We start from the raw sequence: 16,034 nt of genomic DNA, 5'->3' as shown, positions 1-16,034 counted from the left end.
AATATAGACAATAGTCACAATTCTCTTGGTTTCTCATCTCACACACTGTCTAGCAAGTCATTCACACAGTAAACCACTTGGTTAAAACGACACATGCTGCATCTTTTGTCCCGTGATGGCTGGCAGCTGTTATCTGAAACACTATTAAACAGTTGTAAACCCTATATTGTAGAGCAGCATTGCTGAAGGCCTTTTTATCTAATGAAACATTTATAGGAAATCAATGCACACTCATGTAATGAAATGATACTGTGAGTGGCTCTCCACAGGTTTCTGGGCATGATCAGAGATCTATAGGCGCCTCTACACATATAGTAGCGAAATATACACCGTGGCACAACTAAGATCATAACTCATGCAGAAAAGGTCTGAATATGGAATTATGTGTCAATAATGAAAGAGATAAATGTGTATATTTTGTGTTAAATATTCATTAGTTGAAAATGAGTAGCATCATAAATGTTAAATGATTGGTAGAAGTTTATTTCTCAATATGGATTTATTAATTAATCACTGGGTTGTATTAATTAATCACCGTTTATTGAGTTCTGGGGGAAAAAAGCTACGGATCTAAAAAGGAACAAGGTTCCTTTTCTTATAGGACCAATTTTGGATTAATTTGTTCCGTATGTTCAGAGGTATTGATTTACATCAGCATGCAAACTCCTGCTGCTTCCATTCTCTCACAAAATGATTTTTTTCTTTGTCATCACTCAATAGGTGTCAAAACCATCAAATAAAAGCAACAACAACTGTGCTCTCATGTCACATGTTTATCATAAATATTTACAATCTTGCATTTAACTTTGTTAAAGGATGGATTCAGAATACAGGATTGTTTCAAACTTACTGACATCTCCTGAAGGAAAACAGACGGTGTTTATGGAGCTAACAAAATAACTGTATTTTTCACATGACATATGTATATAAATGCAGAAACAGTTTTGTTTTTCTGTTGTTTTACTGTAGCTACATCTACTTCAAATGTGGAAAATTACCTAAAAATCGCACACAAAAATATGCACACAACTGCTTAAAATTGAAATTCACCAAAAAAAAATTAAAATCACCAGAGCCTGTGTGACTCTGTTAAACTTTTACAGTAAATACAGAAAAAATATACTTTAAAAATATATATATACTTACTGGTTGTGGACATTATTATTATTAAATGCAATTATATGCTAGTTAAAATTTAGTACATCTTTATATGTAATTTCATAATATGGTTAAAGTGTAATGCTGAATGTTCTGGTGTGTGTTTCCCAAAAGCATCGTTAGCCAACGGTTGCAAGTTCTGTCATTATCAGCATCGTTCAACGAGTCAGTGTTTCCAGAAAACATGGTTCTAACAAACATTCACAAACAGCATTGCAAAGTTGTGTGGTTGGAACGACAGGTCTCGAGTTGTGGTTAGAAGAATCGTTTCTTGTTTGCATGACATGTGGAAACAATAAATCCTTATCTTGAGCAAAATAAGCAAGCTGACATTCAGTACAATTTATATCTTTTATTTAGAATCATTTTTAAAAAGTGTACATAATTGTTTTTAAATTGTTACAAAAAACATGAAAGTGTACTCTCTTTAAGTATACACTTAAGTGGCCTTTTATTTCATTAATATTGTATTATCTGCATGTGCAGTTTTAAAAAAATATATACTTTTATGATTTGAAATACCCAACAAATGCACATTCTATACAATTTCCACAAGAGTATATAGACTCTTTTTTTGATTTTTGTTATATTTCAGTAAAAAGTATTCAGTTATGATCTGAGGACAGGGGGTTTAAGGGTTAGTGGCAGATAATGTCATTATTTTGATCGAATAAAGAAAAACAATCTAATTAAATGTTACATTTGACCTTTGAGCAGCAAAGAAAGCCCTTGAAAAGCTACATAATCTGTCCAATGTGTACATAAAAATCTCCCTTTCTTTCTCTCTCTCTCTCCCCCAGCCTTTTCCATCTCCAGTGAGAACAGTCAGGTGGTGCTGATCGCTATCTCCTCCGCTGTGGCCATCATCCTTCTCACTGTAGTGCTCTACATTGTGATTAGCAGGTCTGTCTGTCACTCAAACCACAGTCACGCAGGGCTTTAAGTGTGCCCATCTTGAAGCTGTCACTTTGCTGTCTCAAGTCTCTCCCCAGGACCCTTGATCCCCCCCCCCCCCCCCCCCCCTCCTTCAGATATGAAGTATGAAAATGTGTGCCCCTTCATGTCTTCTGCCTATAAATAGTTGTAGACGATTCACTTGGCAGAAGCTTTGTTTTTTTTGTTCCCCTGCCCCTGCTTTGCCGAATGTAACGGGCACCCTGAGAGTCAAGTGTCATGTCATGCAGAGGGGCTAATTTTGGCAGACTGCACTGCACTGAATCTATGGCTTATTATAAGACCCCAGAATACTGTCATGCCTCATAGCAAAGCAAAACAGTCAAGTTGTTCCTGGCTCTGACTTTTGTCTGTTCAGGTTTTAGTTTCTTTGTACATCGTTTAGAGAAGAAAAATGTTCCAATTAAAGCTGTTAAGAATAATTAACACTTTTCATCACTTTAATTGACAGGTTGTGTAGATACAGCAAGTCCAAACATCCAGATGAAAAGAGGCTGCCCTTTGGCAACGGCCACTGTGAGTATATATATATATATATATCTTATATACTGTATATCTATTCTTCAGTCTTGCAAGTTGCAGGCATTTAATACCCATTCCTTAAAAATATAGTAAAAATAAAAACAAAGTTTTGCTGTGGTATTTATTTTTAAATGTCAGACAGCCCACAAAAACCCAGTAACGATGAAGGTTTTTAATAATATCCTTTGCTCCCGAGTTACAGCAAGCCAATTGTCCATATGCTACCATTTTTCACACTGGCAGAGGTATCAGGAAGGAGATTTAATGGAGGCCCACACTATTTCTCTTAGATTAACCTGCACGAGCTGCCCTGTAGGACTATAGCTTAGGTAACTGATTAGGTCATCCATAATAGACCTATCCATCTTGAAACCCAGCAAATTACCTTTCTTGACAACCTTAGCTTCCTATCGTTTAGATTCAAATCAACAACCTCTGTGACGGAATATGGTATTTTTTTCCACTGGACCTCCCAAGCACAAGCATCAGTATTTTTACAGTGCAAAGTTAGGGTTTTTTCTAACATCCTAACCCACAATGTCAAACTTCTGCAATTAATTCAGCCTGAATTGATAAACATACAAACAAAATGTTGAAGATAGTTGCAGTCTTAAAGCACATGGTCTAAGCACATGGTCTAAAGCGCACGCCGCAAGTGCACTTAAGTCTAAATCCACTTTTGCTAGTTTAACGATGGGAAAAATGGTCCGCGCACCCGGCACATGGTCTAATAGTGTGTTCACACCAAACGCGTCTATCGCGTCTAGTCAACTTGCGCGGAAGACATTCGCGGCAAACGCGTCGCGCAATTCGCGTCATTCGCAACGCCCGGCGCGAATGATGCGTCTATTCGCGTCTTTGCATTGACTTTGTACATACAAAGTGTTCACAATTATGGTGTGTTCACACCGAACGCAAATTTAATTATTTGCGTGAGTAGATTACATAATCTACTCACGCAAATAATTAAATTTGCGTTCGGTGTGAACACACCATAATTGTCCCTATTCTCTTAATGAGTAATGGGTGTGTTTTGGGCGAAACGTGCAATAAACCAATCAGAGTCTCATCTCACATTCCATTTAAAAGCCAGTTGCGCTCGCACCATGGCGGATTCGCTATGGAAAGACTGAACGCTTCTCCAGAGAGCAAACGGATCTGCTCGTGCGCGAGGTTAAAGCGCGCAAGCAGACCATCTACAGGACAAAGTGTGACGTGTGTTGTGGACTCGCCTATAGGCACATATTACTAACGCGCTCTTTAAATAACCCCAAAAATACTGTGCCATTGACTTTAGACCAGGTTTTTGTTGGTCAATGGCACAGTCTATTTCAGTTGCCTAAAAATAGCGTCGGACGTGAAAATGATAACTGCGTTGGGCTGAAACTAGCAAAAAACACTTGTGTCTCGTCTGGCGCTGCATTGCGCCGGGTGTATGATAGGGCCAAATATCTTTAATGTAAAAACATCTCTTTTCAGATCACGTGTGCACCAAAATGACAATAACCAAATTAATTCCTGATGAAAAAAAAAATGCTGCCCTACCTTTTTCTCATTCGAGAAGCTGTTTCACTCAAATATGTCACAATACAGAAGAAAAGACGATCACAATTTCCGTTTCATGTCAACTTTAAGGTGTGGTCGCATTTTATCGTTGCTCTGCGACATTTCACAAGCAAAATCCAGTCATTTGAATGGGAATCGGAACGATGAAGAATTTCGGCTGATGGACATCTGGTGGCAAAGAAATTTGTTTATGCAAATTTTGCATCTGGTTCAACTTTGGTGAGACACAAATTCGCAGTGTCAACCAATAGCAAGCCTCTTGATTCCGCAGTGACTGCTGTATGGGCAGAGATTCGTAACTTAGAAACAAAGCAAAACTAAAGAGAGAAACTCATTTTAGCACATATAACAGTAACACTACACTTCAATATTATAAAATGGTCAGAGGCTTTTAGAAAGCCGTTAATTCGAGTTGATTTTGTTGTTATTTTGCATCATTCACCGTATTTTGTTACATCTGGTCCGGCATTCTTTCACCTGCAAAATTCCGCTAAGCAAAGGTAAAAGTGACTATACCTTTAGATGTGCTGTCTGATTTTTTTTTTTTTTTTTTTTTTTTTTGGTCTTGTGAGCTTTATAATTATTTAATAATTGAAAATTGGAAAATCTCCCATTACATTAATAGAATATTCACTGAATACTGAATTCTGATTGCTCTTCTTTTCTACATCTATTTGCATGCCAAACTATTACTTGTTATTTCTCTCTTGTACCTATTCAACCAAATAGTTGTCTTTACACTGCAAAAAATGCTTTCACGTTGTTTGTTGATACTCTCATGCAGTGAACAGGAGAAAGAAGCAATAAATGTCACAACAACAACAAAGCTACACAAAACCGGAACAGTAACCCCCTGCCTCATAAACACTGGCATTATTTTGTTTTATTTTCAGTGAGACTGCCTGGCATCAAGACCTATGTGGACCCACACACTTATGAAGACCCGAGTCAAGCCGTGCACGAATTCGCCAAGGAACTGGAAGCGTCTTGTATCGCCATAGACAAAGTCGTTGGGGCAGGTATGCGGCGTAATCACTCACTCTTTGGTGCAATGAAACAAAGTTGTTACACTTGTAACAAACATGGCAGGTGGTGTAAATGAGAATCATTTAGCACCACAGTTGGAGGTGTGTGGCTTTGAGATGGGGAAAGGGTCCCTCCCAGTGCTCATCCTCACTGCCTCAATGCCTTTAATAGACTGCCTGCTGCCGGAGCAGAGGAGCATGGGTAAGCAGAGCACACCTCCGGCTGGGATATTATATTTCACCCCCCACAGCTCTCTCTCTCTCCCCGCATCCCTGATGTCTTAAACTGCGAAGCACATATCAAGATAATGCCTTGTGATTCATGGCTCTATAGACAATGCAGCAGAGCCCAGCAAATAAAGGAACCGTTGACTTTTGATGCACCACCGTACTGTCGGCATACAAACATCAGGGCTTACGCACTACAAATAAGCACGTTCCCTGGTTCAAATATCACTTCTGCATTTTGCAGCTTTCATACACTTTGGCAAGTGATACAAAGGTGCAAAAAGGTGACTTGGAAAATGATCTATTAGTGTGGTTTTGGTAGATCTTCATTTATCTGCAAAGCTTTTCAGAGCGATCACTGCTGAGGATTAAGCCAGGTTGATATTTAAGATGGTCAACATCATCCGAGCGCTGGCCAAGTCCAGCGTGGCGGTTGTTTAGACAGCTTGCAATTATTCCCGCTAACTTTTTCCAGACATCAATCCTGGATTTCACCCATCTCTTTAAACTTGCATGGGAAATAAAGTAATTGCACATCGAATTCTGCAAACAGGACATGGCCCTGGCCTGGATGTCTAGGTGGTGACATCATCTTTACCCAAATGTCCATCCAAGTCTCTGTCAACATCGTCCATTGTGGAGATCTGAACCCCTGCCGAGGACTTTGAAGTTTGCCTTACACCTGCGTACAGGCCCTAGAAATCAATTTAAAGGGTTAGTTCACCCAACAATGAAAATTATGTCATTAATTACTCACCCTCATCTCGTTCCAAACCCGTAAGACTTTCGTTCATCATCGGAACACAAATGAAGATCTTTTTGATGAAATCTGAGAGCTTTTGGTCCCTCCATTGACAGCTACGCATCTACCACTTTTGATGCTTCAAAAAGTTCATAAAGAGATCATAAAACGAATCCATATAAATGGAGCAGTTTAGTCCAAAATGAAAAGATTCAATTTAGGCTTTTATTCACATAAAAACATTCATCAACTCACACATCAGTTGTGGTAAACGGAAGATCAAGCATGTTCGCTTGACGTGCGAGAACCAATGAGGTTCATTCTCATATTACGCGCAGCACATTTGAGCTTCCGCAAGAACTAATGATGTTTGTTTTCACGAGTCAAGCAGTTTTGGTTGAACTTCTGTTTGTGTTCACTGATCAATGTTTATATGTGAATAAAAGCATAAATTCAATCTGTTTATCATAAAGTGATCGAGTCTCTTCAGAAAATTTGGACTAAACCGCTCAATTCATATGGATTAGTTTTACGCTTTATGAACTTTTTGAAGCGTCAAAGTGGTAGTTGCGTAGCTGTCAATGTAGGGACAGAAAGCTCTCAGATCTCATCAAAAAGATCTTCATTTATGTTCTGAAGATGAACGATGGTCTAAAGGGTTTGGAACGACATGAGGGTGAGTAAATAATGACCGAATTTTCATTATTGGGTGAACTATCCCTTTAAGGCTAGGATCATCATTATGCTCCACCTTAAAAAAAATACTGACTAGTCACAATTGTCCTAACCGCAAAGGCTGATTTACAGTGAAAACAGCAATATTGCGAAATATTATTATAATTTAAAATGACTATTTTCTATTTTAATATATTATAAAGTGTACTTTATTTATGTGATGGCAAGGCTACATTTTCAGCATTATTACTCTTTAGTGTCACAAGATCCTTCACAAATATTTGAAGGGTAGTATAAACCTATGAAGGATCTGTATGTTTTTATAGTGTGAAAACATATTTTTACAGAAAATATGCACAAATAATGTAAAACACATTGCTGCATTTAATAATCTAAAATAAAAAATGGCAGATAACAATGTTATTAGATTCCTGCTCATTTCATTCCAACCCACATAAAAAACACGCTTTATGAGCATATTGTACCAAAAATGTTAATGGAAACGTTTTTCCCTATTTTCCCACAGATAATGTTTTGTTTCTTAGACAGACAGAGCTTAGATGTAATTCTTAAATCTATCAACTGCAGTCAGGAGAGGTAATTAGCATGAATACAGTTTAATTAGAAGAGAAATCAGTGCTTCTCCTGTCAGCTTTCATTTTCTCTAAAATAAGCATCTCTCACCAGGGGAGTTTGGAGAGGTGTGCAGTGGCCGACTGAAGCTCCCGTCTAAGAAGGAGATCTGTGTGGCCATCAAGACTCTCAAAGCCGGATACACAGAGAAACAAAGACGGGACTTCCTCAGTGAAGCGAGCATCATGGGACAGTTTGACCACCCCAACATCATCAGGCTGGAAGGTGTGGTCACACGAAGTAAGTAACATTCCACTCACTGACTAAACACATTCAGTGCGCCCACCTGTTTACAATTTATTTTTAATACTTCAGTTCTAATACTTCTAATATTCCATTTCAAAAGGAGAAAGACGAATGATTTAGGTGATTTTTTTTTTTTTTTTTTTTTGCATCTATATGAAAAGCATGTGATAATTCTCCTGTGCTGTACAGTGAGTTGAATATGTTCGGAAGATTCATTTATCATGTTTACATTTTTTTAGAGATGTTAGTTCAGAGCTCGTCCTTTTGGGAGTATCTCATATAAAACATTAGCTGTTTCCAGTTATGGAATATTAGTGAATGTCATGAAGTTGGCAAATCCATTGAACAGAAAGCCACTGTTTTATTGACCTCTTTCTTGTAACGCTGGGCCAATGTCCAGCACGAGAGACAATTCACACAGGGCTGTAAATCACCTGTGGTTGTAAATCTCCCTAGATCAGTCTTTATTATGTAGCATGATCAAAGCGAAATTCTCTAATCCATTCCACAATCCTCTTCAGGGACTCATAGGCGAAAATAGAAAAAAAAAAAAAATTGTTCGCACTTTACCTTATCTAACTTCAAACAGACTGCTTGAGGGTGCAAGCCTGTATTCCATTGACGGAGAGCACAGATGACGTCTTCATTATATGTTTGGCGTCTTCAATATATTTGATTTGAGCATCCAGTCGCTTGCACATGCTCACAAAAAAACAACTGTGATGTGTGTAGCCTGATTTTTGTGCGCAGCCTGATTTTTCTGGGACATTTTGGCCACATCAACCTAGAAATGGACTAATAGTCTCTGCATATTAAAATGATGGAGGAAAGTATTTTACCCTAAAAAAGGTATACCACAAAAACAATTGATGTTTCAGTTTATTTAAATAGGGCATTTCGCAATATATATTGTTCAAAAGCATGTTGAAGTACAGGTTTTTTGTGTTTTTTGTTATAATTATACATATGTTACATTTTAAATATAACAAGTAAATTAAAATCAGATGTTTCGTTTTAGTCTTTATACTTGTTTTTCATTCAGGCAAACTTAAAAAAAAATCCTCAAATGTTTTACTCAGTAGTGAAAAACATTCTGTTCCCGGACAAGTTTTGTTTCATTCTATTTTAAGTAGTATTCTGAAAGGAATGCCACAGTTTCCTTTCATGTCCATAATTCCTCATAAAATGAGGATTATGTTGGTTGAGTAAATCTTACTGTGCTCATGCTTCAGACTTTTTGACTGTAAATAATGGGAAACTTCATTGTAAATGACTGTCAAATGTGGCTGTTGCTGGTAAGGAACGAGGCTTTGTAGTGTGTGTGTGTGTGTGTGTGTGTGTGTGTGTGTGTGTGTGTGTGTGTGTATTTAGGGAGGTGGTGCACATTGCGTGTGTTTGAAAGTAAGTCTGGGGTGCCGGGTTTGGGCCGTGGGGCCAGAGGAGGTTGGCAAGTGTCTTCTGTAGCCTCTGACGTGAAGTGATTTATTAACTCTGCCCTGTTAATTCTTAATAATCCAGAGACTTTCACACCCCATTTAACCTGCTGATTTTGGCCCTGCGTAAGGCTAAATATTTGTGGAGCGGCAATTGCTGCCTCACAGAGACGGAGGGACCGGGATACTGATTACGAGCGGGATTTCAGGATCAAAAGTTTACTGGATAGATGTGTGGTTTAAGGAGGAGGGATTTTTTTGCTATCAGAAACCATAAAACAACTTAACTGAAAAAATCTTAAGACTGGTCCATTACAGTTTGTGTAATGTTTTATCTATGTGCATAAAACACTGAAAGTTATGGAAGCTTATGTCCGCCACAGATTAAAACATTTTAAAAGACTTTTTATCTCACAATTGCGAATTTGTATCACGCAATTCTGACTTTATATCAATAAAAAGTCAGAATTGAGTGATATAAACTCGCAATTGCGTGTTATAAAGTCAGAATTGTGAGATATAAACTTTTTGCTCGCAATTGCAAGTTTATTTCTCGCAATTCTGACTTTATACCTGTGTTATAAAGTGTTATAAAGTCAGAATTGTGAGTTTATTTCTCGCAATTGCACGTTTATATCCTACAATTCTCACTTTATAACTTGCCATTTTGACTTTATATCACGCAGAAAAAAGTCGCAATTACCTTTTTTATTTTTTATTCTGTGGCGGAAACAAGCTTCCATAGAAAGCACTGCGCGGTATAAAAAAAACCTGAATCTTTTTCTTATTTTTTAAAAAGACTTTATTATTGTATTCAGATTTATAAAGAATAAGTTTATTTTACTTAACTTTATTAACAAATATATTTTAACGTATGAAATGAAGTTGCAATAGTCTAGTTCCCAAGTAAATTAATCTAATTTTTAAGACGCAAATACTAAAAAAAAAAAAAACTTTTGCACTGTTCATCCACTCTGTGGAAAAGGCTGCTTGATGTGAGCAAGACTGTTATAGTCATGAGTTGTGCAGTGTTGCTCTTCTCCACTCATTTTAATTACACACATTTCATAAATTCCATTCATCACAGTGCTGGGCTGTCAGCTGTCGGGACGCTGGGAGGAGAAAAAGACTAAATTATGATTTCTGTACATACATATCGTGACAACACAGGCTGGTCATAAGGCTATTATTGATATAAAGTCGTTTTATGTACAGGCTTTGAAATAAGGCACAGATTAAGTGCAGATGATAAAACCGGTGATATACGAGCAGCAGGACAGAGAAAATAAAGCTGTCAGACAGTGACAGTTGACCTTGTGGTCCGTCCAAGTTCAGGCCAAGACTCTTTTCATCCTGCAGGAAACTCTCATTTACCTGAAGTCCCAGTAAGTCATGGTTATGATTGGTGACCTCGTGGTGTCAGAGGTGTCATGTGAAGAGGTGCACCTCTGCTCCGACACCCCTGCTCTTGTTATGGGCTTCAGGCAATAATGTGTTGAAAACCTGGTGTGTAGCCAATAAACTCTGTGCAAAAGATTCATATGCTTAACCCGGAGCCTTTTATAACACCCACATGTAGCGCTGAGCACTGTAAGAGTGAATCGCAAGAAACCTGTCAGGAACTCGTCCAGGTCACATTTCAGCCCAAAATCAAATAAAACAAATTAGTTGTTTTTAAATATAATATAATAAAGCCTACTAAGATTTTCTGCAATTTCATGGCAATTATTTCCCTTTTTTTTTTTTACCATTGTGGTACCATTATGCAATTACCATATCAATGCTGATTTTTCATTACGATAATTAAAAAATACTGTAATACAATATATGTTTTATTTATCAGCACAAATTAAAAGCAGCAAATCAAATACTACCAATGATAAAGCAAGACATTCTCTGATAATGTGTCATTTCCTTTATATATACTGTATATATATATATTATCTAGGGCTGTCAAACGATTAATCGCGATTAATCGCATCCAAAATAAAAGTTTGTGTTTACATAATATATGTGTGTGTACTGTGTATAATTATTTTTAATACATAAATACCCACATATGCATGTGTATTTAAGAAATATTTGCATGTATATACTGTATATAGACTGAATATAGCCTATATATAATGTATATTTTATATAAATATAAACATTTTATATATAAATAACATATTTTTCTTAAATATATACATGTGTGCATTTATATACAAAATAATTATACACAGTACACACACATATATTATGTAAACACAAACTTTTATTTGGGATGCGATTAATCGTGATTAATCGTTTGACAGCCCTAATATTATCCAAATGGCTACATCAATGCATACCACTTTATGAGTTTCAAGCTATTTTAATAATATATAATTATTTTATTTGACTTTATTTAAAATAAATGTGGTTCTTTTGAACGTTCTATACATCAAAGAATTCGGAAATAAAATATTTTTAGTAATGATGCTGAACATTAAACTTTGCATCACAGGAATTAATTACATTTTAAAACATATTAGAATTAAGTGATTTTAAATTATAAGATGCAGCTATATTAAATTATGATAATATTTCACAACATCACTGTTTTTACTGTATTGTTGATCAAATAACTAGCCTCGGTGAACATAAGAGACTTCTTTCAGAAAAACTTACCGACCCCAAACTTTTGAACAGTAGTGTATTTTGTAGAGTAATTTGCATAATTATCATGATGAAAAAAAAAATTCTTGACAGGTTTCATGACCAGTCTGCTCTTAAATCTCTTCAGTGTCATCATTGAAATAACTTTGAAAGTTGTTATGCTAAGCATATATATCTAAACGTAAGGTCAAACTTATCCATGCCTTTGAATGTATTTTTTTTTTTTCTTGAGAATTTCTGTCTTTGAAGATGTTTTCTTTTGTCCAACATAAGCTCATTAGTTTGCAAATTGGGTAATTTAACCTTCCAAAAGAAACGACAGCATTGCAGAAAAGCACAGCTCAATTTTGGCACATCTTTTCTCGATTAGACTAAGTCTGAATTCTCTCTCTCCTCAGGTAAACCCGTGATGATAGTGACCGAGTACATGGAGAACGGTTCCTTGGATGGCTTCCTGCGAGTGAGTGTGACACACTGAGCACATTTAATGAGACTCCATTATGTATGATCAGAAGAAAAGCACAGAGGGCTCATCCTAAAATCATTTAAAAACCCATCTGCGTCTCAGCCTCTCCTGCGTTCTCACAGTACCTGCTTATCGCAGCATGCCTTCAATTCTCCCAAGCTCTCTCAACATTTTATTCTCATTTGTACAAATAGACACAAATTGCTCTCCGCTGCCTCACCTATGTCTCTATTTGCTGCGGAAAGATTAGTTTTTTTTCCGACGGTGCCTTTGTGTTCAACATCCTCCAAATTCATCACATTGGTATTCGTAGCCGAGGCACAGTCCTCTTTAAATAGACACTCACACTACCTGTGTTTCAAGTGCTTTGTAGTGTCTGAATTTCACTTGAGCCTATATGCACAATGGCCTCATTCTCTCACACAGAACAGACCAGGCTTGTGTTCAGAAGAAACACTCGTAGAGAACGTGGATTCGCTTGCGATCAGACTGAAACGGCACTGGGGAGAATGGCTCGCCGCCATCCAACCCATCCGTGCCAGTTAAACAGACTGGGCATGCTCTGTCCTTCAGATGACTTCCTCTTAGCCCATCGCTCGCACTGCGAAAGTAAACAAGCAAACAACAGGCTGTGGGATGGCCCATCTGAAAAGTGCTGATAAATGCGCTAATGAGATCATTAAATGGGTCAGCTTAACCTTTGGCTGTGGCCATCCTGCCTTGGCTCTAATACACCTGACATATGAATTTATCAGCCTTGTGTCATTTTTCAACAGTTTACCACCAGCCATGGTTTATTGTGCCAGACAATCTGCTATGTGTAGAACAAAATGAACACAGCAGAATCTAAAGCATCGGATGGAGCTTGCACTCATAACAATAACTGAAAATTGAGAACTAATTAATTTTTTATCCATGAGTGTAACCATTCATTTAGAGGTTCAATGCAGAGTTTCTAAATGTCCAGTGGTTTAGACTTGGGCACTACAATGAATGGGGATGAACTTGAAAAAAACTTCCAGAAATCAAGAGCATCGAAAAAGTGGACACTAACTGATACACACTACTGAAATGAGTATGCAGAGGCAGCTTATTAAAAAAACCTGAGCAAACAAGACATGGAATTAGCAGGACCTATATGAACTCGTTCCACGTGTGTCTGCACATGATCCCACTCCTACAAATGAGAGAAAAGTTGCAGTGTTCTGCAGCAATTTCCTGCGCACTGCAGCCTGGCCTGCACTCTATCAAAGAGATCTGTCATCCTCCCTCCAACACGCTTCCTCGCCACTGCTCATGTCACTATTATTAGCAAGCCTTTGAACCTCTCTGAGCTCCTTTCTCTTCCAGGTGGTCCAGGGTTTATTTTAATCCAAACTTAGTTTGTATGCAGTACATAAACACTCGCATAGAAAGCAAGTGAAAACAGAGTGGACAGAGACAAGGAATGAAAGGAAGAAAGAGCAAAACTCACAATGAGAAAGAAGAGAAATAGATCAAACAATAATACAGGATTTGACATTGTTTACTCCTCATGTCGTTCCAGACCTGTATGATTTTCTTTGTTCTGTGGAACACAAAAGTGAAAACTGAATGGGGACTGGAGCTTCAAAACTGAATCCAAATATATCATAAAAGTGGTTCATGTGACCCATGCAGTATAGTTCAAATCTTTTGAAATAATAAGCATTAGCTTTGTGTGAGAAGAATATACACTACCGTTCAAAAGTTTGGGGTCAGTGAGAATTTTATTTTTATATTTTGGAGGAAAGAAATCAATACTTTTATTTATCAAGGAATAATTTATTTGATCGAAAGTGACAGTAAAGACATTTATAATGTTACAAAAGTCTTTTGAACTTCCTATTCATCAAAGAATCCAAAAAAAAAAAAAAAAACTGTACAACCAACAACTGTTTCAACATTGATAATAATAACAAATGTTTCTCGAGCATCAAATCCTCATATTATACTGATTTTGTGAAGGATCATTTGACACTGAAGACACTGACACTGGTGATGCTGAAAATTCAGCTTTGATCACAGGAATAAATTACACTTTACTATATATTCACACAGAAAACAGCTGATTTACACTGGAATAATATTTAATACTATAACTGATTTTTGTTGTATTTTTAATCAAATAAGCGCAGCCATGGTTAGCAAAAGAGAATTCTTTTAAAAGTATTTAAAATCGTACCGACCCCAAACTTTTGAACGGTAGTGTATATATATATATATTGGAGTACTAAAATAGCTAAAACTAAATAAACTAAAACTAAAAACTAACATTAATATTAACTAGACAATTGTTTTAAATTTAAACAAACAAAAAAAAAAGATAAAAACTGCAAAATGACTAAAACTTTAACTAAAATTAAAATACAAAAAAATCTAATTCAAAATATTATATATGACAAAAAGATACAGTAGTATATTAATGATAGTAAAATATCACTGATTTTTATTTATTGTAACTGCTAGGAAAATATTGACGAGAACATTCTTTAAAATTTTGCCTTTTATGTCTTACGGAAGAAATAAAGTCATACCGGTTTGGACATTACATGTAGTGAAAACCTTTTTGGAACTATTCCTTTAAAACTGCAGTTTGCCTCTCTTTGGTATAGAAAGCCATTTCTCCAGAGCTCCCTGACAAATCAATGCTATCTCACTCATCCGGCCAGTCTCTCCCTCTCCTACTGAAGCGCTTCCTCCCATGGTGTTTATCTCCAAGTCCTGAGCATATCATTCTTCGTATAAAAGGCCTATTCACACGCAGCAGTGTAAACACTGCGAGCCTGCCAGTGGGCTTCAGTTCAGATATGCAGTCAGCGATGTGTTCGTGTGTACATCCTATTTATATTCTTCAACAAGTTGCAGCACACTGTGGATAAAACCAGCAAAGACAGTCAAACGCTCATATTTATTAAGTCAAGGATCTGCTACTCTCAGCAAAACCATTTCATGAGTCGTGAGATGGAGTTAGCTCATGACAGATGTCTTTGGAAAAGTCAGGCAGTGTTTTGAGATATGAGTCACCAATGTTCCATTGTGTTTTATAACCCATAGCATGACTTCTGTTTATACAGTAGATATAAAACACCTTATTTGACTTTTCCCTTCTTCCCGTCTCTGTCAGAAACACGACGCCCAGTTCACAGTGATTCAGCTGGTGGGCATGCTACGTGGCATCGCATCTGGTATGAAGTATCTGTCGGATATGGGCTATGTGCACAGAGACTTGGCCGCTCGCAACATCCTGGTCAACAGCAATCTAGTGTGTAAAGTGTCAGACTTCGGCTTGTCCAGAGTGCTGGAGGACGACCCAGAAGCTGCCTACACTACAAGAGTAAGTCACACTCACTTTTGTTGTCAGTTCAGCAGTGAAATTCAACAATAAGCAATAGCAAATGCTACCTGATTAAATGAGATGGATTTACATGTTTTATCTGTTTAGATGTCATATGTCCCATAATATTTCAACGTGACATTTTTTGGAAGTTGAAATATACTCCAGTTGCCTTTTTGACTATGTTCAAACGATATGTCAATATGAACTTATTTTCACCTTTACAGAGTTGTTGAATGCATGAATCTGATTGGTTGTCGGACATTCTAATGTGTGCAATTATTTTCTTGGAAACGCACAGTTACTAAAGTAGTTCCAGGCAGGTCTTGACCGCATTACATGTCCATATTACTTCGCCAAATGATTTTAGTTATTTCAAAGTTCCTTACAG

At 37.0% G+C, this 16,034-nt stretch overlaps 1 protein-coding gene across 2 annotated transcripts in view; it reads left to right on the top strand.

The window, feature by feature from the left end:
* Positions 1 to 16,034, top strand: part of epha3 (eph receptor A3) — a 153,174-nt gene that overhangs the window by 107,558 nt on the left and 29,582 nt on the right. For both annotated transcript variants that reach the window (XM_056252218.1, XM_056252219.1), the window contains exons 8-13: positions 1,959 to 2,061; positions 2,564 to 2,628; positions 5,094 to 5,219; positions 7,558 to 7,743; positions 12,221 to 12,282; positions 15,434 to 15,643. In XM_056252218.1, coding sequence (XP_056108193.1) covers positions 1,959 to 2,061; positions 2,564 to 2,628; positions 5,094 to 5,219; positions 7,558 to 7,743; positions 12,221 to 12,282; positions 15,434 to 15,643 — 752 coding nt within the window. The remainder of the gene's footprint in view (positions 1 to 1,958; positions 2,062 to 2,563; positions 2,629 to 5,093; positions 5,220 to 7,557; positions 7,744 to 12,220; positions 12,283 to 15,433; positions 15,644 to 16,034) is intronic.

This window comes from Rhinichthys klamathensis, unplaced genomic scaffold (genome assembly GCF_029890125.1).
Source record: "Rhinichthys klamathensis goyatoka isolate OS25496 unplaced genomic scaffold, OSU_Roscu_1.1 h1tg000093l_1, whole genome shotgun sequence".
NCBI classification, from domain to species: Eukaryota; Metazoa; Chordata; class Actinopteri; order Cypriniformes; family Leuciscidae; genus Rhinichthys; species Rhinichthys klamathensis.
Note: the sequence above shows the minus strand (reverse complement) of the source record. Positions and strands in the feature narration are given on the sequence as shown.